The following is a 23,816-nucleotide window of genomic DNA, read 5'->3' as shown; positions in this document are numbered from 1 at the left end:
AGTGACTTGAGCTTTCAGACAAGTAAAAAAAAATCCATCATACTTGTCAGAAGGAGGTACAGTTTATAAACCAGTTTTAATTCAAGACTTTGCTGCTTGCTTCGCTTTCACATAGAGGATTCGGGCCCAGGCTAACTCCTTAAGCAAACACTCTAAATGGCAGAGGAATTAAAACCATAAACAGGACCTCTGATTTTGATCATGACTGAGTCGGTGATTCAGGGCTGCTGTTTAGAAAGAACTGATCTGAGAATAATATTAGAGTAGATCAATTAGAGATTTATTAGTCTTGAAGAAGCACTAGACGCTCTGCAGAAGCACTTCTACAGATCATGGTGGTTTGGTTTTAGCGAATCTAGACTCAATTGAGAAAAAACATTCAGATCTGGCCTCGTCATATGTAGCTCAGCTGTAATAATACGTCTGATCTCCCATCACTCTTTAGGACCTGAAACCCAGCAACTTGGCTGTGAATGAGGACTGTGAGCTGAAGGTAAGGGAGTTTATTATAGGTCTGCTCATTCAAACTGGGTTCATCCTAAATAGTCCAGACAAGTGTTTCAGTATGCCTGAGGGGAGTAACCAAGCACTCCCTGATGTAACATTGGCAGTGATGTTTTCTGCAAGGAGAGAACAGTGTGTGCCTTCTGTGTAGTTTCCTCAGGGTAACCATCTTGCCAGGACCACATGGTTTTGTTTTGTCTGTCCTCCTCAGATCCTGGACTTTGGGCTGGCGCGGCACACTGACGACGAGATGACGGGTTACGTTGCCACACGCTGGTACCGGGCACCAGAGATCATGCTGAACTGGATGCACTACAACATGACAGGTACAGTCACTAGAGCCTCTGAGTGGTTTAGACGGCCTGCATCTGCTCACTGCAGACACGTTTACCAGTTACACATTTAGGTTACAAATTGTTGACGTACTTGTGATCCTGGGCCAACGTTCCTACCATGTGGATGTCATAATAGCAGAACACTGTAAATGGACATACTGAACATCTTTCTCCTATATGTTATAGTAGACATTTGTTATTACTTTATCTGTTATATGGACATAATGATCACCTATATGTTACAGTGGATATTTGGTCTGTGGGATGCATCATGGCTGAACTCCTCACTGGCAGAACGCTGTTTCCCGGTACTGACCGTATCCTTTCATTGCCCTTACCTCAGTTACCCTACTATGGGTCTAATATGAGTACCTATGCCGAAGCCAACTCCATTCGTGAGTATGCCTGGCCTACCCATTCAACCACTGTTTCTGTCACTGACACAGTGTTAGTGGTTGGTGGTGAGATTCCCACACAATAATATGTCCTTGCTGAATCACATCGGATAGGACCAGAGTACACACAGAATCATGCCGCTGTGATTGTTTGACATATGCATTTCGAACAGCTTTTTGCAGGTCCAGACAGTAGCAGAAGATTGCTGACAGTGCGTGTCCTAAACTGTGTTCTAAGCTAAAGCTCTTCTATGTTCCTAGCTTGCTCTGCACAACTAATCCCTCTATGGTGCCTCAGGTGCTTCTTCTCCTTTCAGCTCTGTTCTGCCGCTCTCCCTGCAGCATGTATTGTAGAGGGTCTCCTAGTTCGTCAGTTTCTGTGGCCACACTAATTTCTACCTCTCCGAACTTGGTCTCTAGAACTCTGTTTTCTCTGGTGTCCACGCCTCCTTCCATTGTCTGTTAGATGCTAGTCACCTCCTCTTCTTTAACACAGTAACCCTAGAAAAGTCTGGCCTCGAAGCACCCACCTTGGAGCAAATGGCCAGTCTTTTAAACATCAACGTTCTAACAGCCTAATAAATACGTTTCATATATGCTATCAGGAAAATTATCCTTTGGTTCTACTTCATACCTTTCAGACCGTCAGTACGGTTGACGGTATGGATTATATCCCACACGCTCCACGCAGGTCGAGTAATAATAACAGCAGTCACGCCGGTGACGTGACGCCATGGGAGGACAGGCCCCAGATGTTCATATTAAATTGTAGGTCAGACCACACTTTATTTTTTCTCGCAAAGTTAGGTTAGCGGTATTGCGCAAGTTGACTGAGCTGCTGTTCAGTTTTTTTGGATCTTCTTAGGTCCCGGTAGGGTAAGCTAAACTCGGTGTGATTTGTGTGTATTGTCAGTCTGTTACCAACAGAAATACGCGCCCTCTAAGGCTGTGTGACAGCTCTCCCCCACCTATCCCTTTTATCTGAGGATATTGTGCTTCCTTGTCTTGTACTGACTTAGCCCACCAGCTATTGTGTGTTGGCCATCATACTCCGGTGCTAACCGTGTCAAGATATCCTCAATTACCATGCTCGTTATCGAGGCCATCGGGCACTAGTCGTCCCTCGACTATTTAATGGGTCACTTTCCCTAGATAACCGCGTCTCATAGCGGTTTAGCCCTGTGGTTGTAGCTCGGCTCACCAGAAATTATTTTGCGGTTGCTGTACAGCTCTCTACTAGTGATGCACCGATATGACATTTTTGACCGATAACCGACGTTTACATTTTTTGCAACCTTTTAAAAATTCTAGTGCAGTTAAATAGTTAACACACACATGGACGCAGCGGTCTAAGGCACTGCATCTCAGTGCAAGAGGCGTCACTACAGTCCCTGGTTCGATTCCAGACTGTATCACATCTGGCCGTGATTGGAGTCCCATAGGGCGGCACACAGTTGCCCCTGCCACGTCCAGGTTTGGCCGGTGTAGGCTGTCATTGTAAATAAGAATTGGTTCTTAACTGACTTGCCTAGTTAAATTAAGGTTACACACACACACACACATCACACTGACCAAAAAGTTATTTTGTTGGTATTTACGTATGTCCCCATTACCAGTAAAACATAATCAAAACCTATTTCTTTCACTTACTTGCTGTGCTGTTTCGTTCTTCATTTGTTCAGTCATTTCATTCATATGATTTCATCATACATGTCAAGCAGTGAAGTTTCAGCTGTCTGTCCGTGGCCGCTCTTCCTCTGTGCGCACTGTCACTGTGTCCGTTTCCATCTTGTCCAGCTGTGTATGTAACATTTCACATAAACCCTGTTTCTTGTCTGCGTCGAAGTAGCGGTTCTTGTACGTAGCATCTAGCATATAGGCGCCTTACACACGCCTATACACAGTAAAGAGAGAGTGCCCCCGAATCGCTTATTCACATCCTGTCTCGGCTGTTTTGTTGAGCAGGTGACAGAGGGTATGCCATGACAGAGGGTGTCACATCTGCTGCAGGCACAGTTGATGAGCTTATTTCGATTCAGTTGTTTGAATGGAACTAGCTAGTGTGTTCATGTTTCAAACATGTTCTCAAATTCCTTTGAAATGGCAGCAGCGGTATGACAACCAGCACATTCCTGAGCATGCAATACGAAGTCCTCGTTGACCCACTCTGCTGTCAACTCCACATGCTCATGGGGCTGACATCGCTGGTCCATATGTCAGTTGTGAAGCTAATAGCAGTGACGCTATTACTGTGTAACTCCGGAAGGGCAACATCTGAAAAATAGCGCACTTGGTGGTGTGTACCAGTGCTCGACCCATCGGCGAAAGCCAACATCACCCACGACAGAGAACGGTTGATTGCCTGTGAAGGTGATAGCCTGCACCCTCAGCCAGGAGATTTACATCTCTCCTGGAGAAGGGCGCGATCACGAGTAAAACCATCAGAACAGCAAGATAGCTTTTACTCAACCTGTTTCCTGGTTCTGAAGAAAGGAGGCTTCACTATCAGGCTGGGGAGCAGTGTGGCAACACAGGTCTGTACGGGGCGAGTGGTGCCCCCGCTGGCGGAAAGAGCACATCAACGTGCTACTACTTCAAATAGTTTACCTCGCCCTGAAACACTTTCTGCCTGTTCTCAAACACAAACATGTCCTAATACGATCAGACAATACAAGCCATTCATCTCCCAGGTAAGGTGAATGAGGTGGCGGATTCCTTGTCACGACAGAAACTGGCCCTGGGGGAATGGTGACTTCACCCACGAGTAGTGAAGATGATATGGCAGCGGGTTGGAACAGCACATGTGGACCTGTTGGCCTCAGAGCAAACTTCCCACTGCTCCATCTACGAAGGGAGACAAACGACCTAGGTGTGACCTTATGGCCCAATCCAGACTTTTTGCCTAAGGTTTTATCACCCCCATATCAACCAAGCCATTGAGCTGGCGGCCTAGTGCCCCCCTCCTTTCCAGAATGCGAAGGAGGAGTGAGCAAATCTCCTGTGTCCAATCCGTTCCCTCAAACGCTATATGCAAGCCTCTGAGCACCACAGGAAGTCAGACCAGGACTGCGTTTCAAGCTCATAAAAGACACACCCTCCTCCACTTACCCTCGTCTTATGCACTTGGAGGAATCCCCGTAGCCATCTTTGTCGTTGGTCCAAATGATTAGCCAAGCAAGGGAAGTTTGCAACGTGAGACCCTCAGCCCTCGTTTTTGATATAGTTTGCAAGTCAACAATTGATTGTACATCCGCTAAGAAAAGTCAGCTAAACTTAAAACCAACATTTTAATATGGAGAAGTCAACAAACAAGTGTAAATAAGATAGAAATTGTGCTACTAATGCACATGACAGCTCAAACACGTATGATAAAAGTAATGATGTTATCTTTTGGCAACGTTAACTTGCAGCTTTCCCTGACATCACGCTTATACATTGTCATTTTCCATTTACCTGATATAGTGGGATGGCTAACATGCGTTACTACCATACCCTGTTCAAAGGCACTTGAATATTTTGTCCTGCCCATTCACCCTCTGAATGGCACACATACACAATCCATTTCTCAATTGTCTCAAGGCTTAAAAATTATTATTTAACCTGTCTCCTCCCCTTTATCTACAATGATTGAAGTGGATTTAACAAGTGACATCAATAAGGGATCATAGCTTTCACCTGGCTTCACCTGGTCAGTCGGTCATGGGAAGGAGCAGGTGTCCTTAATGTTTTGTACACTCAGTGTAGTTTATACAAGTATCTTACATTTGATTTATTCAATGTCCCAGGGTGGTTTTTGTGACTGTTCTTGGTTCCGTTGTGCAAGGCTAGCTCAATCAAGCACCGCTCAGTTATTTTTAAGACAACAAATACTGACCTGAAGACAGGTCAGTAGTTCTTGCCGGTTCCTCTCCCCTTCCAGCTCCTGTTGTTCCTTTACACGTGGTACCTGTTAGACATTGATCAGTTGAAGCTAATAATGCTGCTCGTCGGGATGCCAGAGCCTGAGCTCTTGATGAAAATCTCTTCAGAGTCTGTGAGTTATACACACAGTTACTATACTGCAAGGTCATTTGTTGCTTAATTTGCAAACATTTGATAATTTTTTAATTTTATGTATGAAGTGTGTTCTTCAACACCAACTACCATTTTTAAAGCATGCTATGTTTGTTCTCCTCCTCTCAAATCTTTCTTTATGAGATGGGGTAAAATGCAAGACCCGTTTGGATTTGAATACTGATTCTTCACTTGCATAAATGAACATACTATGTTCAAAGTTTGGGTTTTACTGCTATGATTGATTAACTTGTCTTTTTCCTGACTAATTGAAAATATTCTCTTCTCTACCATAACCTGAAGCATGTTACCAATCTGCCTTACACACGCCTATACAATCTTACCCTCTTTTTTGATTTTCTTACCTTCCCCTCCAAAGATGGGACTATTACCTTATTGCAGAGCCTCTTAGGAGTTGAGCCATACCATATAACTCCTATAGGAAACTGTTAGACCGCTGAGCTAAAGCCTAGGCCAGAGAGCCAGGCCTTAGCTCAGGGAGCAAACGCAAGTCTTCAGGTCTTCTATTGACTGGGAGACTGTTGGCCCGCTGAGCTAAAGCCTAGGCCAGAGAGCCAGACATTAGCTTGGGGAGCAAACGCAAGTCAGGTCTCCTATTGACTGGGAGACCTAGCCCACTGAGCTAAAGCCTAGGCTATGCATTAGCTTGGGGTGCTAACGTGAGTCTTCAGGTCTCCCACTGACTAGCTGCTTGTTAATGTCTCTTGCTATACTGCTGTCTGTACTGATACCCTTGACCCATACCTGATAGATATAAACCAGCTTCAGCAGATAATGCGTCTGACAGGAACGCCCCCAGCCTCTCTAATAAGCAGGATGCCCAGCCACGAGGTGAGCAGGACCAAATTATTCAATACATTCTCTATGGGGATAACCCAGGATTCAAACCTGGGTCCTTGAACCTGCACGCCACAAGACTGTTCGCTCCAGGATTGGGGTAAATTCAAAGGCATTTCGGGAAGTAAACTGAAAATTGCAATACGAGTTGACCGAATTGACCCCAACCCTGATTAGACCAAACCACCTCCCTTATATCTAGCTGAGAGTAGAGCCACATGCCCAGGGCCACAATATTATAACCTTCTAAGAGGATATTTGCCTCCATATTATAAGGAAGTAGACAATTCAATGTTGCATTTGATAATTTGGAGTCAGCACTTTTTTTTTTTTTTTTTTGTTTTTTTTTTTTTGTTGAAGGTTTCCATTTTCTACTACCCACACGCCTTTACTATAACCACTTAGTGGTTGCTGCACGTGAATGCAAGTCCAGCAGCAACTACTCTCTTGCCTCGTAATGTTTGGTTTGCCAAAAGAGTGTTATAAAGCATAAATTTACCTAACATTGCATACTAACAAACATTTTGCCTGAGCCAGAATTTGTTTGAATTGAAACACTCAACTGACGAGTGGTAAGGGAAGAAGGACCTGAAAATAGCAGAATTGCAGTTACTCTTTCTGAAGTTGGATCTGATTGAGTATATTGTAGCTACTTTACATAGTGCTACATAAGTACTGCAACCAAATAAATAAACACTACTCGGTTATAAAACTCTTTCTTCTCCTACTGCTTTCTCTCAAATCTGCAATTAAACCCTTTTTTGCTTATAATTAATCCATACTTGCCAATGTTGTCATGATCAAGTGACTGGACCAACATGGTTCTGAATAAATCTACTCACATTTCTTCTGATGAGGGCCTCTCTAATCCTTGTTCTTGTCCCAAATAGTACCCTATTCCCAGGGAATAGGGTGCTATTTGGGACATGCCTGATATGGTACCAACTAGTGCTAATAATAGTTATTACTTTCTGAATACAAAATGAATGGCCACTTTCCCAAACCAAGATTAAGGCAACTTGATCATGATTTTTTTTTTGCCCAGAATAAGTAGCATTAATCTGGGTTGGGAAACGGGTCCTATTAACCAAAAATAAAGGTGGGCATCTTGTGGCTCCCTATTCCCTACATAGTTCACTACTTTTGACCAGAGCCCCATGGGACCTGGTCAAAAGTAGTGGATTATATAGGTAATGGGGTGCCATTTGGGATGAAGCTGTGTTTGGGTTCAATCACCCTTAGTGGAGTTGCCAACAACCGGATCCATCCAGTTTTAAGCTATCTTCAACCTAGCTTCCTTTTCTGCTGAAAACTGGATGTGGGAACTATGCTCAGGTGTTTATTTTACTCTTGGTACGCTAGGTTAGGGTTCTATTGACCTCTTCCTTCCGATCTCTTCACACCCGTTGGTTGACAGGCCAGGAACTACATCAACTCCTTGCCACAGATGCCCAAGAGGAATTTTTCTGACGTGTTCATCGGTGCCAACCCACAAGGTAATGTTGGAATCATGATCCTACACTCAAAACACTTGGTCACATGTAAGTTAGGCCTGAAGATGTAATCAATTTGTGATGATAATGAAAGAAAGGAGTCACCACCTGATGACCTCTTGTGGCCATATTCAAAACGCATCTTACAATCTTTATTCAGTATGATCGAAAAGGCAAAACTGGTCCTGTAACAGCACTCCTTCACTGAGACTTTGAATATAACAGCATTCCTACACTTCCTCTAGTCTGGCTGACATCCAGCTCTTAAAGTCTTCCTGACCCGAGATGCTGTATCGGCTGCTTTGATGTGTCAGCACGAAACGTTGATATTGAAGGGGCTGTACCTTCAGACTTCAAGGCGGCACTCTATTACGCTGGTTGGATATCACTGTTTTGAATTAAACAAATCATAATCTTATTGTTTTACATAGGACTGCACAAGCCCTTCCGCTTCCAGTCGGCCCTTCCGGGATAAGCAAACACACAGCTAGCTAACGCAAAGCTTCGAAGTAGGAAAACATTTTCAAAATGTTAAAAACCCTTCTACACTAAAACAAATGACATTAGAGAACTTTTTGGCTTTTTTGGCTCAGGTTCAGCAAACTAGCTCAAATTATATTGCGATATTGTTAAAACGGTACTATATACTATATATAGTCAAAAATATTATCCCTAACTAGTGTAACTAGTGATGGGGAAAAAATGATCACTATTAGCTAGTATCGCTAACATTAGCTAGCTTGCTATCAACACGAAATCAGTTAGCTAATCAAATGTATGTTTTAATAATACATAAACTAGTTATCTATTTATGGGCTTTACATTACCTTACCCCACTGAAGTTTTCATTTTACTAGTTGGAGGGCCATTCTAGTGGATTTGTCCTTCAATGCCAGATGGGCACTTGTGACTCATAAAGGGGGTGTGTCTGTAGCATGGTACTTCTCCCACTCTGGTGTGATGGGCTGTCACTGTTACATAAGCGCAATACAGGGTGCATTTTTTTGGCCTGGTCAGAATCGGCTGCTTGAATGCAGTGGGGAGAAAGTTAATTTGCTTTTCTGTCTTGCTCCGGTATGCGGGGTGATGTCGGCGTAAATGTGTCAACATATTTGTGTTGGCAGCTGCATAAGCTATTCTCGTTGACTGTGGTGACCTACATTTAATCCTCAAACACTCTGTCCATTGCCGTTGTAATCTACTAGGAAACCAGAATGTTCCCAAACTGGAGATTTTAAACAATGATGGAGGATCGACGAGTTGTGTGTTCCCGAGATGCTGTTCTGGGCACCACTGTTGTACTGTGGTGCTCTTTGCCCCAAGAGGGGACTCTTTGCCCCAGTCTGAGGTCCTGAGCGTTATGGAGCAGGTTTTCATCAAGGATCTCTCTGTTATTTTCCTATTTCCTATTTTATTTTCCTATTTGTGGCCCGCCTGTTAGCTTGCATGATTCTTGCCATTCTCCTTGAACTGTTTGCACATTAGACTTCCACTGATTGGACACTGTCGTGTGTGAAAAGTCCTCATCGATCTACATACAATACCCCATAATGAGAAAGCGAAGCAAGTTTTTAGAGCTTTTTGCAAATTTATAAAAAATGAAGAGCTGAAATATCACATTTACATAAGTATTCAGACGCTCTACTCGGTACTTTGTTGAAGCACCTTTGGCAACTATTACAGCCTTGAGTCTTCTTGGGTATGACGCTACAAGCTTCATACCATTCTTTGCAGATCCTCTCAAGCTCTGTCAGGTTGGATGTGGAGCGTTACTGCACAGCTATTTTCAGGTCTTTCCAGAGATTTTCGATCGGGTTCAAGTCCAGGCTCTGGCTGGGCCACTCAAGGACATTCAGAGACTTGTCCCGAAGCCACTCCTTCGTTGTCTTGGCTGTGTGCTTAGGGTCGTTGTCCTGTAGGAAGTGGACTCTTTGCCCCAGTCTGAGGTCCTGAGTGTTATGGAGCAGGTTTTCATCAAGGATCTCTCTGTATTTTGCTCTGTTCATCTTTCCCTCGATCCTGACTAGTCTCCCTGCCTCTGAAAAGCATCCCCTCAGCATGCTTCACCGTTGGGATGGTGCCACGTTTCCTCCAGATGTGACGCTTGACATTCAGGCCAAAGAGTTCGATCTTGGTTTCATCAGACCAGAGAATATTGTTTCTCATGGTCTGAGTGTCTGTAGGTGCCTTTTGGCAAAACTCCAAGTGGGCTGTCATGTGCCTTTTACAGAGGAGTGTTTTCTGTCTGGCCACTCTACCATTAAAGACCTGATTGGTGGAGTGCTGCAGAGATGGTTGTCTTTCTGGAATGTTCTTCCATCTTCACAGAGGAACTCTGGAGCTCTGTCGGTGACCATCAGGTTCTTGGGCACCTCCCTGACCAAGTCCATTCTCTCCCGATTGCTCAGTGTGGCCCGGCGGCCAGCTTTAGGACGAGTCTTGGCGGTTCCACACTACTTCCATTTAAGAATGATGGAGGCCACTGCGTTCTTGGTGACATTCAATGCTGCAGAAATGTTTTGGTACCCTTCCTCAGATCTGTGCCTCTACACAATCCTGTTTGGTAGCTCTACGGACAATTCCTTTGACCTCATGGCTTGGTTTTTGCTCTGACATGCACTGTCAACTGTGGGACCTTATATAGACAGGGTGTGCCTTTCCAAATGATGTCCAATCAATTGAATTTACCTGAGGAATTTACCAATCAAGTTGTAGAAACATCCTAAGGACGTTAAAAGGAAACAGGTTAATTTTGAGTCTCATAGAAAAGGGTCTATATACTTATGTAAATAAGGTATTTATTTTTGTAAACCTATTCGCTTTATTATTATGGTGTAGATGGATGAGGAAAACATTAATTTGATCAATTTTAGAATAAGGCTATAACGTAACAATGTGGGAAAAGTCAAGTGGTCTGAATACTTTCTGAATGTACTGTACATACACTATATAGAATCTAACATTTCACAACAATACACACATCTAAAAGAAGGGAATTAAGAAATGTATAAATATTAGGATGAGCAATGTCCGGATGGCATTGACTAAAATACAGTATACGTTGTGACTTTACTTTCATTAATCTGATGGCTGTTGTTTGTCTAATCAACTAAATTTGTTTAATTGTTACCTGATTTTAAAAAATTTCGAGGGGGAAAAAGAGACCTATCGTTGTTACATTTTTAGAAACTGTTCTCACAGTAATCATATACTTTGCACACGAACCGCCACCCGTTTGAAGTAAAATCATGAAAGTATTTACGTGTGAATGCCTTAGTTCACCGTTTTATCTCTGTCGGAACCAGCCCTCCTTAGGAAGGGTGATGGGTTGGCCTTTCAGCGGCACGCTTGTAAGGCTCCGTTTGTCCAAAAGGAGTTCTGTCCCCCCCCTTCCCGTCTGTTGTTCACTCTGGAAGATGCTCCTTGGAAGATAGGCTAGCCAGCCGTGTCGATGGTTACCACTGGGTGATGAGAGTAACGTACTACAGTGATTTGAGAAGAGTAGTACAGAGGACCCACTTATATTTGCTTTTCTCTAGATACTTAGGATAGCTAATCAGCTGTACCAGTAATTGACTGAGAGGTGAGCTTCTCGCCTCTTCCTCGTGTTGATATTCATATTTCAGACCACTTTAGACATGGGCTGCAGCTCCCCGTCTTTCCTGGTCTGGGAGGTGAGTTTATTTTCTTCACCTCGTGTTGAGGTTCAAAGTTCCAACCATTTCAAACGTGTAGCTACTGCTTCACGTTTTTCTGGTCTCATGTTAATTTCTTTACCAATACTTTTATGCACTCTGAGAGACAAGGACGGTTCCATCAGGCTTACCTTGGTGTGGCTCCCTACTGTGCAGAGTTTATAAGAGACTTTTATGGCTCCTAAAAATAATTTTATATTTCATATACAACGTTAAGGACGGCGACTTCATACAGGTAGTGTAAACTTTTCAATTTACATTATTTCCTTTTTACATCACAAAATTACCACCTATGACATTAGTTTTCTATAGATCATCTCTGGCCATTCCCCACGTTCTTATGTTAGAAATATTGTTCCAGTATTTGCTTTAGAAACTGTTTTCGGCGGGATGACTCTCTGTGTAGACAAAGGAACATTCCTTTGGTTAATACTGGAAAGGGAGACCCTAGATTTCCTCTCCTTTTAATTTACGATAGGGTGTGAGCTGTCAACCCGGCAGCAGCTCCCTCCTCTCCTCTTCTGTGGGTGAGAGAAGGGCTGGTTACTGTCGTCCATTGCCAAGCTCATCTGACCCATTGGATCCTCAGGACAGTCATGACAATATGAAATGAGTAAAGCAGTATGTAAACGTTATTAAAGTGACTGGTGTTCCATTATTAAAGTGACCAGTGATTCCATGTCATTAAAGATTTATTTTACATTACATTTTTTTTACACTATCTATGAGTGGCGGTGGCCCCTAGTAAAGTAGCCAGTCGACATGGGCTACAAGGGATGCCTTCTCAACATGGGTTATGTTTAACTCTGTCACTCAAATAATGTGGCCCGATGCCACTTTTGAACATCATGTGGTCATATATAGTAACCTCATCTTCTTTCACCAAGGAACACACTTCTCTAGGCTTGCTGAAACTCGCCTGAAAGGTTTTCATTTTGAGCCCTATCCTCTACAGAAAGACATTGTTAGCGCTGACTGTCATAAAAGGCTATAAATTCTTAATTCTCATTCTCATTCAGAATAAATGTATAATTGGTAACAATATAAAAATTTTGAAGCACATTTAATTACTATGCTAGTTCTTGTATAAGAAAATGTGAGGTTCCCATAGTTTAATCCAGTAAAAGTACTTTTTGTAGTGTCTCTTTGGCAGTTATGCTTCCTGTCACCCAGTCATTCATGATGCAGATCCATCACTTTATTTAGAATATTTGATATCTTATAGGGCTATTATGCGAACAGTTCATGCAAGCAAACACTTCTTATTCATTACATTTGTTCAAATACAAAACGTTCAATCATTCACTGGTGCATCATTATCATTTACATTCTGACATTACATGTATTCATCGCAGTGCCATTCTATACCGTATAAGTACAGTTCTTGGTCATTGTACATACCATATGTAGGTCATATGGACTTCATCCACAACAATTCCAACGGTTTTGGAGTTCTATAGGACTGAGGCCAAAATATCTCTCCCTGTCTTCCCCAACCAGCTCTCTGGACTTTCGAAGACGAGGTCGCATGCACCATTCCATATCACATTCTTGTCTTCCTCCACAACCAATGCTCTGAGACCCAGGGCTTCTGCCTCGTGGATTTGGTCCTCCATCCACCACAGCCTTTAGCCGGGAAATGACTATCAGAATTGGAGGCTGTTTTCCTAGGTTCTTGAAGACCAGAACTAGCTAGCTAGCGCTGGTAAATGAGGCTTTCACCCTTGGCAAGACTGCCAATACATCCTCCCCTTGCACAAATGCAAACATTTTAAAGTTGCTCCTATTAAATCACTAAATTAGCTGTTACTGTGGCAGTGCTGTCTATCTCCTTGTAAGAAGGTGCCATCAGAGTTTTTAGTTAGCTACCTAAGCTACCTAACTTTAGCTTGGCTTGTTTACCTTTAGTAGGGGCGTTGCAAATTGACGAGGGAGCGTGGGGGATGTTGCGCATGCAAATGGTGTGCATATGAGAACCAATCAAAAGTTACTTGGTAGTGAGTGGAAACGCCAACCCGGATGCTTCACATTTATACATCCGGTGAAATATCTGGCTCGTTGTTCTATCTGTGTCCTTATGCTCTCCATTCATGGTCTGTCTGTAAAAAACACCTTTCCAGCAGAGGGCAGCCCATGCCTGTCACTGATCCTAATCTGAACTGACCATATTGATGTTCTGCTGCCTGTAGCTGTGGACCTGCTGGAGAAGATGTTGGTTCTGGACACAGATAAGAGGATAACGGCAGCCGAGGCTCTGGCCCACCCCTACTTCTCCCAGTACCACGACCCTGATGACGAGCCTGAGGCTGACCCCTACGACCAGAGCTTTGAGAGCCGTGAGCTGGAGATCGAGGAATGGAAACGTATGTAGAATTAAATGTACAGGAATCATTATGAGATTATTAAAGAGGTCATACATGCTCAGCAAGTGCATTGCAAAGGCATCACAATGCATTCATTATACCTGAATGCTTTCAAGGATCGTTTAGCTTTTTTAGGACCATCTCTTTTATGTAAATGGAATGTTATAGAAGGGTACAGACATAATTTTTTGCGATTTCACTTGTTTTTGAGAAAAGTACCCCAACCAGCGATTCATTTCTTTGTGTGGTATGGGGCTCTAAAAAAACATGAACAAATGCTTCAAAAACACCCAAATACATCCTTTTAGAAACAAAAGCTCTCGGTATAATGATTCAGATCTTAATATGTTGTACACATGAAATTGTCATTCTGAACTTTATCCACCACATTATGTTCCATTTTGTTGTGGAATCAGTTCGGAATGGCACAATTTCATATGTACAACATATTAAGATCTGCATCACTATACAGAGTGTTTCTGCTTCTAAAAGGATGTATTTGGGTGTTTTTGGAGCATTTGTTCATGTTTTTTTTCAGAGCTTACTTACTGCACGACAAGGAAATGAATCCCTGTTGCAGTAAGTTCCTCAAGTTAAATCTCAAAAAAGGTGTCTGGACCCTTCTATAACATTCTATTTACATACATTTTTGTTTAGGTTTGGTTGTAAAAAAGCAAACTTCTCCTTTTTAAGAACACTGTTACAAAATGTTTTGTCCTTGTAAAATGTATTTTTATCTGCTCTGTTCCCAACACCACAGATGGAACAGAAACACCCACAACACACATTTATCTCTCTTTCTCTCTCGTCTCCTCACAGGGTTGACCTATGAGGCGGTGTGCGATTTTGAGCCACCTATCTTTGATGGAGACAACATGGAATCGTGATTGGATGATGTGATTTCTACAAGCCCCTCCCCCTCAGCCCCTACAACTTTATATCACTGAGGTTCCCGCTTATCATACGACCTTTGGGAAAACAATATCATCCGAGTGCCTACAAACATTTGTCTTTTGTTATATTTCTTAAGCTGGCGCTCTCTCTCCCCCCATTCTGACTTGTAAATGTGTTGCAAGGGAAAAATAACTAAAATGGCCTGGTCCCAGATCTGTGTTGTGGCATGACACGGCCATGGGAGTTGGCTATTCAGCACAAACAGATCTTGGAACATGCAAAAACTAAAATGTAGGAAAGGAGATTTTCAAGGACTGAATATCTGTATTTACTACAATTGTTTCTGCCTTGAAAATACAGAGGCAAGCAACAACCAACCACTAATACCATTATTTGTCCATTGCTGGAAAATGTCATGCTTCTGTTATTATTCTGTCTATATGTATGTTTTAAATGGCACCCTATTTACTATATAGGAAATAGGGTGCCATTTGGGATGAAACCTATATTTCAACTACACTGATCAAAAATATAAATGCAACATACAACAATTTGAAAGATTTTACTGAGTTACAGATCATATAAGGAAATCAGTCAATTGAAATTAACTCGTTAGGCCCTTATCTATGGATTTGGCATGACTGGGAATACAGATATGCATTTGTTAGTCACTTACTTTTGTATATATAGTGTATGCGGACACACCCGTTGCTGACAGGTGTATAAAATCAAGCACACTGCCATGCAATCTCCATAGACAAACATGGACAGTAGAATGGCTTTAGTGAAGGGCTCTGACTTTCATCGTGGCACTGTCATAGGACGGTGCCGCCTTTCCAACAAGTCAGTTAGTAAAATTTCTGCCCTACTAGAGCATCTCCGGTACAACTGTAGTGGCTGTTATTGTGAAGTGGAAATGTCTAGGAGCAACAACGGCTCAGCCGCGAAGTGGTAGGCCACACAAGCTCACAGAATGGGACCGCTAAGTGCTGTAGTGTGTAAAAAAACATCTGTCCTTGGTTGCAGGACAGATGAGTTCCAAACTGAGTTTGGAAGCAATGTCCGCACAAGAACTGGATGGAAGCATATCCCCGCAGAAATGCTCCAACATCTAGTGGAAAGCCTTCCCAGAAGAGGGAAGGCTGTTATAGCAGCAAAGGGGGGACCAACTCCATATTAATGGCCATGATTTTAGAATGATATTGTGTCCACATACCTTTGGTAATGTAGTGTAGGGGCGTGGGTCAGAACCAGTCAGTATCCGGTGTGACCTCCCTTTGCCTGCAGTGCGAACACATCTCCTTCGCATAGAATTGATCACGTTCTTGATTTTGGCCTGTGAAATATTGTCTCACTCAATGGTTGTGCGAAGTTGCTTGATATTGGCGGGAACTGGAACACGCTGTCCATACACGTTATTTCAGAGCATACCTAACATGCTCAATGGGTGACATGTTTGAGTATGCAGGCCATGGAAGAAAGGAGACATTTTCAGCCTCCAGGAATTGTGTACAGATCCTTGTGGCATGGGGTCGTGCATTATGCTGAAACGAGGTGATGGCGGCAGATGAATGGCACGACAATGGGCCAGATCATCATCACGGTATCTCTGCATTCCAATTGCCATTGATAAAATGCTATTGGGTTTGTTGTCCGTAGTTTATGCCTGCCCATACCATAACCCCACCGGCACCATGGGACACTTGTTCACAACGTTGACATCAGCAAACCGCTCGCCCACACTATGCCATCATGTCGTCTGCGGTTGTGAGGCGGGTTGGACGCACTGCCAAATTCTCTAAAACGAAGGAGTGGCTTATGGTAGAGAAATTAACATTCAATTCTCTGGCAACAGCTCTGGTGGACATTCCTGCAGTCATCATGCCAATTGCACGCTCCCTCAACTTGAGACATCTGTGTCAATGTGTTGTGACAAAGCGGCATATTTTAGAGAGTGGCCTTTTGTCTCCAGCACATGTGTAATGATCATGCGGTTTAGTCAACTTCTCTATATGCCACACCTGTCAGGTGGATGGATTATCTTGACAAAGGAGAAATGCTCACTACCAGGGATATAAACTAATTTGTTCACACAATTTGAGAGAAATATGCCTTTTGTGCGTATGGAACATTTGGGTAATCTTTTTCAGCTCATGAAACATGGACCAACACTTTTTACATGTTGCATTCATATTTTAGTTCAGTGTAGTTTTTTTATATTCCTCCTTCAGAAGTTTTTGATATTATTTTGAGACTTCTATGGCTTATCACTGTGACATTCAAAAGAAATGAGATGCTGAATTAAACGTCCGGAAAAAATATAGCTGTGTACTATATGATTGAATCATTTAATAGTGTATATCAATTGAAATGTGGAATACAGACTGTCAGTCTCGCAATGCCAATCGCAGCATTAGTGTCACAGATTTACAGGCGCTTCAGAAATCAGCTTTACTGTATCAGACAGGCTGGGTCTCAAATGGCACCTTAATACCTAATATAGTGTAGGACTTTTAGTTTTATTTAACCAGGTATGTTGACTGAGAACACATTCTCATTTACAGCAACAACCTGGGGAAAAGTTTCAAGGGGATGAATGCGCAAACTGGAAATAGTTGGTGACCATGATGGTAAGAGTGCCAGATTGGGAATTTAGCCAGGACACCGGGGTTAACACTCTTACCATAAGTGCCATTGGATCTTTAGTGTCCACAGAGTCAGGACACCTGTTCAAATCAGTTCCAAAAGATGACACCTTACTCAGGGTAATGTCCCTAGTCACACACACTATTTTTAGACCAAAGGAAAGAGTGCCTCCTACTGGCCCTCCAACACCACTTGGTCTTCCATTCAGGGACCGATCAGGACCAAACCTGCTTAGCTCTAGAGTCAATCTAGCAGTGGGATGCAGGGTGTTATGCTGCAGGACACAAGGTTTTGGTCAAAAGTAGTGCGCTATATAGTGAACAGGGTGCCATTTGAGACTCAGCTAGGGAGTTCTTCTATTATTCAACGTTGTTATGAGCTTTAGGAAATGTTTTAGCTGTGAGGAAAAATTGCTTTAGATCTACCACATTGCAGATGAATCTCCATCCCCCACGCCCTATAGTCTTACAACTCTTCAGTCAGTGCGACATTTGGTTAAATGCCAGCAGCCAGACCATAAGATGTTTACTACCATTTTTAGTGCTCAAACCCTAAAATCATTATTCAGTTAATTTAATGCCCAAATGATTCAATTCACTATTTTTGTTAAATTTTTGAATTTTAAAGTGGCTTCCTCATGTCCTTTCTGCACTGAGGTGAAGGAGCTATGTAGATGAAAGCGAAAGCCTGGTATGGGTCCACCATATTGCTTTCTCCTGTTCTCAAAACAGAACAGTACAGACAGATGAGCGAAGTTACTGTTGGTCATTGATGTAGCCTCAGTCTGCCTAAATAAAATGGCCCTGGAAATCTAGCCTGTTGAACCAGATTGATTGCTGGACTCCATTGAACACAGAATTCAGTCTGGTTTAACCAGGCTAAGGATTCTGAATACCACTTTAAATATTTACACTTTGAAACCAGATGGAGTTCCTTTGAGCCACTGTAGGTCATTTAATGTGCCAAATAATGTGGCATTAATTAAACCAGGAAAAGGTGTTTGTGGGTACAAAATCTATGTACATATCTGTTCTATTTTAATTTTTAATCTTCATTACTTATTTTCTGTGGTTTGTGGTTGAATTGAATTCACTAAATCTTCATTATCAGCATGTTCATCATTTTACATGAGTGATTTTTGAATACGTGTGTGTTTACAGGAGTTTGAAGTGTCATGCTTAAAGCCACAAAAGATAAATATTAAATAAATTAGGGAACTTCTTAGATATATTTATACTTTGTTGTGGTATTTATAAACTGGAGAGGGATACTGTTTATTTCAGCCAAGCCCCATAGAATACGTATCTAACAGTCTTAACAGCAAAGCAACTATTAGAATCATTAATGCCTTTGTTAATAAAGACAGTATTTTTCAGAGCGCAAGAGTCCGTTTTTTTTCTTTGTTTCCTCAAGTCTAATATAGTACATAGCATCTCCCGGTGACCTGGACAAATGTCTAATATTGCAGTGGATGTATCTGGTGTGATCTGGCTGGTAATCACAGCTTAACCACACTGAGCATCATCAAATAGCAGCCTTTAATAGTCCACAAGGGGTCACAAAGGATTGGGTCTTTACAAATATTTTTAAATAATGGTTTTGAAAGACCAGTTCTTATTGGCTTTTGGCTGATTTTGTTTTATGATGTTTTATGACACATTTAAGGATTATATTTACAGGCATATGCCATAAAGATGTCACAGTATGAGATGGCTGCTGTTTTATGGGCTCTTAATCAACTATGCTTTTTGTTTGTTTTTCAGCATTTTTTTTGTAACTTATTTTGTATATGATGTAGCTGCTACTGTCTCCTATGACCGAAAAGAGCTTCTGGAAATCAGAACAGTGATTTCTCACCTTGAACTGGATGAAGAATTTCTCTTTAATGAGTCGTGCGAGAGGGATTTACTCCAGACACCCGAATAGACCCTCATCCCCGTCATTCACAGGAGAGAAAAAACGACTGCGCAATCTCGCTCTCCGCAGCCGATGTAAGACCTTTTAAACAGGTCAACATTCACAAGGCCGCAGGGCGGGACGGATTACCAGAACGTGCACTCTGAGCATGCGCTGACCAACTGTCAAGTGTCTTCACTGATATTTTCAACCTCTCCCTCTCTGTCTGTAATACCAACATGTTTCAAGCAGACCACCATAGTCACTGTGCCCAAGAACACTAAGGTAACCTGCCTAAATGACTACTGACCCGTAGCACTTACGTCTGTAGACATGAAGTGCTTTCAAAGGCTGATCATGGCTCACATCAACACGATTATCCCAAAAACCCTAGACCCACTCCAATTTGCATACCGCCCCAACAGATTCATAGATGATGCAATCTCTATTGCATACCACACTGCCCTTTCACACCTGGACAAAAGAAACATCTATGTGAGAATGCTATTAATTGACTACAGCTCAGTGTTCAACACCATAGTGCCCTCAAAAGCTCATCACATTGACTCTGTACTGGTACACCCTGTACATAGCCTTGCTATTGTTATTTTACTGCTGCTCTTTAAGTATTTGTTACTTTTATATGGGTCTTCCAAATGGACAATGACCCCAAGCATACTTCCAAAGTTGTGGCGAAATTGCTTAAGGACAACAAAGAGTGGCCATCACAAACCCTGACCCCAATCCGATAGAAAATGTGTATGCAGAACTGAAAAAGCCTGTGCGAGCAAGGAGGCCTACGAACCTGACTCAGTTACATCAGCTCTGTCAGGAGGAACTTATTGTGGGAAGCTTGTGGAAGGCTACCTCAAATGTTTGGCCCATGTTAAACAATTTAAAGGCAATGCTACCAATACTAATTGAGTGCATGTGAACTTGTGACCCTCTGGGAATGTGATGAAAGAAATAAAAGCTGAAATAAATCATTCTCTCTACTATTATTCTGACATTTCACATTCTTAAAATAACGTGGTGACCCTAACTGACCTAAGACGGGAATTTTTACTATTATTAAATGTTAGGAATTGTGAAAAACTGAGTTTAAATGTATTTGGCCAAGGTGTATGTAAACTTCCGACTTCAACTGTACCTACCTCATCCCCATATTTTTGTTTTGTTTTTCTGCTCTTTTGCACACCAGTATTTCTATCTGCATAGATCACTCCAGTGTAAATTTCTAAATTGTAATTTCTTTGCCACTATTGGCCTTTTTTATTGCCTTGCCTCCTTCATTTGCACACATTCTAAAGATTTTTCTATTGTGTTATTGACTGTACGTTTGTCTATCCTATGTGTAACTCTGTGTTGTTGTTTTTGTCGCACTGCTTTGCTTTATCTTGGCCAGGTCGCAGTTATAAATGAGAACTTGTTCTCAACTACCTGGTTAAATAAAGGGGAAATAAAGCAAAAACATGGTTGGCCAACTCCCTGGCCAAAATGGCTGACATTTATCCCATCATAAGAAGGTTCATGTCCGTTCTAGTATTCTAATTCTTAATTCTATGGTGGCCACTTTCAGGGGGGCCACTAATCCCCCCCCCCTATTGTAATTTTTTTATTTTGGGGGTTGGGGGCTGCCAAATCCATACTCCCCCCTCAGATAACTCCAAGCACTTTTTTTTCATAAATTGAGAGTGACGTACAGAAGATAATCTTACTTATATTCTCACTGATTTAGTTCAGTGTTTAAAGTCCAGTAGTTTTACAGATTCAAACCGTCCTCTTAAAACACAGGCAAAAAAGGTTTCCCTCTCTGTCAACATGCTGTGCAATATTGTGTCACAATTTCCCAAAAACAGTGCCTTCAGAAAGCATTCACACCCCTTGACTTATTCCACGTTTTGTTGTGTCTCAGCCTAAACTCAAAATGGATGAAATAGATGTTTTTTCTCACCCATCTACGTACACACAATAACGACAAAGTGAAAACATGTTTTTAGAAATATTTGCAAATGTATTGAAAAAATAAATACAGATATCTAATTTACTTAAGTATTCACACCCCTGAGTCAATACTTTGTAGAAGCAACCGTGGCAGCAATTACAGCTGTGAGTCTTTCTGGGTAAGTATCTTAAGAGCTTTTCACACCTGGATTGTGCAACAATTGCCCTTTATTATTTTCAAACTTCTTCAATCTCTGTCAAATTGGTTATTGATCATTGCTAGACAAACATTTTCAGGTCTTGCCATAGATTTTTGAAAAGATTTATAAAAACTGTGACTCTGCACTCATGAACATTCACTGTCTTGCTGAAAGGTGAATTAATCTCCCAGTGTCTGGTGGAAAGCAGATTGAACCAGGTTTTCCTCTCGTCTTTAACAATTAGAAGCATACCCATAACATGATGCAGTCATATCACTATACCCCTGCGCTTATTTAGGCTTGCAATAACAAAGGGGTTGAATATTTATTGACTAAAGATAATTCAGCTTTTAAATTTGAATGAATACAAAAAAATATATAAAAAACAGAATTCAACTTTGACATTATAGAGTACTGTGTTTAGGCCAGTAACAAAAATAGTTGAAATGTAATCCACTTTACATTCAGGCTGTAACACAACATTTGGAAAACGTCAAGGGGTGTGAATACTTTCTCAAGGCATTGTAACTGCAGTATTTCTCTATTACAGACCACCAAGGAGCTGACAGTGCAGTTCATAACTCATTAGTGTGAACTTGTATGACTGAAAAAGGGTTTATTAATAACCTCAGCAAAAAATAAACGTCCTCTCATTGTCGTCTGTGTTTATTTTCAGCAAACTTAACGTGTGTAAATATTTGTATGATCATAAAATTCAACAACTGAGACAAAAACTGAACAAGTTCCACAGATATGTGACTAACAGAAATTGAATAATGTGTCCCTGAACAGAGGGGTGGGCAAAATCGAAACTAACAGTCACTATCTGGTGTGGCCACCAGATGCATTAAGTACTGCAGTGCATCTCCAAATTTGCCAGTTCTTGCTGTGAGATGTTACTCCACTCTTCCACCAAGGCTCCTGCAAGTTCCTGGACATTTCTGGGGGGAATGGCTCTAACCCTCACCCAACAGGTCCGAGACGTGCTCAATGGGATTGAGATCCGGGCTCTTCGCTGGCCATGGCAGAACACTGACATCCCTGTCTTGCAGGAAATCATGCACAGAACGAGCAGTATGGCTGGTGGCATTGTCATGCTGGAGGGTCATGTCAGGATAAGCCTACGGGAAGGGTAACACATGAGGGAGGAGGATGTCTTCCTTGTAACGCACATTGCAGGCAATGACAACAAGCTCAGTCCGATGATGCTGTGACACACCGCCCCAGACCATGACGGACCCTCCACCTTCGATTCCACTCCAGAGTACAGGCCTCGGTGTAACACTCATTCCTTCTACGATAAACGCAAATCCAACCATCACCCCTGGTGAGACAAAACCGCGACTTGACAGTGAAGAGCACTTTTTGCAAGTCCTGTCTGGTCCAGCGACGGTGGGTTTGTGCCCATAAGCAACGTTGTTGCCGGTGATGTCTGGGGGGGACCTGCCTTACAACAGGCCTTCAAGCCCTCAGTCCAGCCTCTCGGCCTATTGAGGACAGTCTGAGCACTGATTAAGGGATTGTGTGTTCCTGGTGTAGCTTGGGCAGTTGTTGCTGCCATCCTGTACCTGTCCTGCAGGTGTGATGTTCGGATGTACCGATCCTGTGCAGGTGTTGTTATACGTGGTCTTCCACTGCGAGGACCATCATCAGCTGTCCATCCTGTCTCCCTGTAGTGCTGTCTTTTGCGTCTCACAGTACGGACATTGCAATTTATTGCCCTGGCAACATCTGCAGTCCTCATGCCTCCTTGCAGCATGCCTACGGCATGTTCACGCAGATGAGCAGGGACCCTGGGCATCTCTCTTTTGGTGTTTTTCAGAGTCAGTAGAAAGACCTCTTTAGTGTCCTAATTTTTCATAACTGTGACCTTAATTGCCTACCGTCTGTAAGCTGTTAGTGTCTTAACGACCATTCCACAGGTGTATGTTCATTAATTGTTTATGGTTCATTGAACAAGCATGGGAAACAGTGTTTAAAAGTTAGATACTGTAAGGTGCTGTTCTCTCTGTGGGTTTAACCCAAGAAGTTTAGGAAAACGGTTAAAGACCTGGAGCATAAACACTCCTTACAGCTGCCCATGTCCTTTAATGTTGATGATGTGGTTGTTACTGACAAGAAGCACATGGCTGAGCTCTTTAATCACCACTTTAAGTCAGGATTCCTTTTTGACTCAGCCATGCCTCCTTGCCCGTCCAACATTTGCCCGTCCAACTCCTTCTAATGTGACTATCCCCGATGCTTTTTTCTCTTTTTGCCCTGCCCCGCTACAAAGTTTCTCCCTGCAGGCAGTCACTGAGTCTGAGGTGCTAAAGGAGCTCCTTAAACTTGACCCCCAACAAACATCTGGGTCAGATGGTTTAGACCCTTTCATCTTCAAGGCTGCTGGCCCAATCTACAACCTTTTTAACCTGTCTCTCCTTTCTGGGGAGGTTCTCATTGCTTAAAAGGCAGCCACGGTTTGTCCTTTATTGAAAGGGGGAGATCAAGCTGATCCTAACTGTTATAGGCCTTTTTCTATTTTGCCCTGTTTATCAAAA

At 42.3% G+C, this 23,816-nt stretch overlaps 1 protein-coding gene across 2 annotated transcripts in view; it reads left to right on the top strand.

The window, feature by feature from the left end:
• The window catches only part of LOC109869005 (mitogen-activated protein kinase 14A), a 32,977-nt gene extending 14,363 nt beyond the window's left edge, over window positions 1-18,614 (top strand). The window contains exons 6-12 of one of the 2 annotated variants that reach the window (XM_020458812.2): window positions 446-493; window positions 716-830; window positions 1,085-1,156; window positions 5,188-5,267; window positions 7,563-7,641; window positions 13,523-13,696; window positions 14,516-18,614. In XM_020458812.2, the coding sequence (XP_020314401.1) occupies window positions 446-493; window positions 716-830; window positions 1,085-1,156; window positions 5,188-5,267; window positions 7,563-7,641; window positions 13,523-13,696; window positions 14,516-14,583 (636 nt within the window). In that variant the 3' untranslated portion in view covers window positions 14,584-18,614. Of the gene's footprint in view, window positions 1-445; window positions 494-715; window positions 831-1,084; window positions 1,157-5,187; window positions 5,268-6,059; window positions 6,140-7,562; window positions 7,642-13,522; window positions 13,697-14,515 lie in introns of both variants that reach the window. The other variant, XM_020458813.2, reaches the window with a different exon arrangement.
• The last annotated feature ends 5,202 nt before the right edge of the window (window positions 18,615-23,816 follow it).

Source organism: Oncorhynchus kisutch, linkage group LG24, assembly GCF_002021735.2.
Source record: "Oncorhynchus kisutch isolate 150728-3 linkage group LG24, Okis_V2, whole genome shotgun sequence".
Taxonomy (NCBI): Eukaryota; Metazoa; Chordata; class Actinopteri; order Salmoniformes; family Salmonidae; genus Oncorhynchus; species Oncorhynchus kisutch.
Note: the sequence above shows the minus strand (reverse complement) of the source record. Positions and strands in the feature narration are given on the sequence as shown.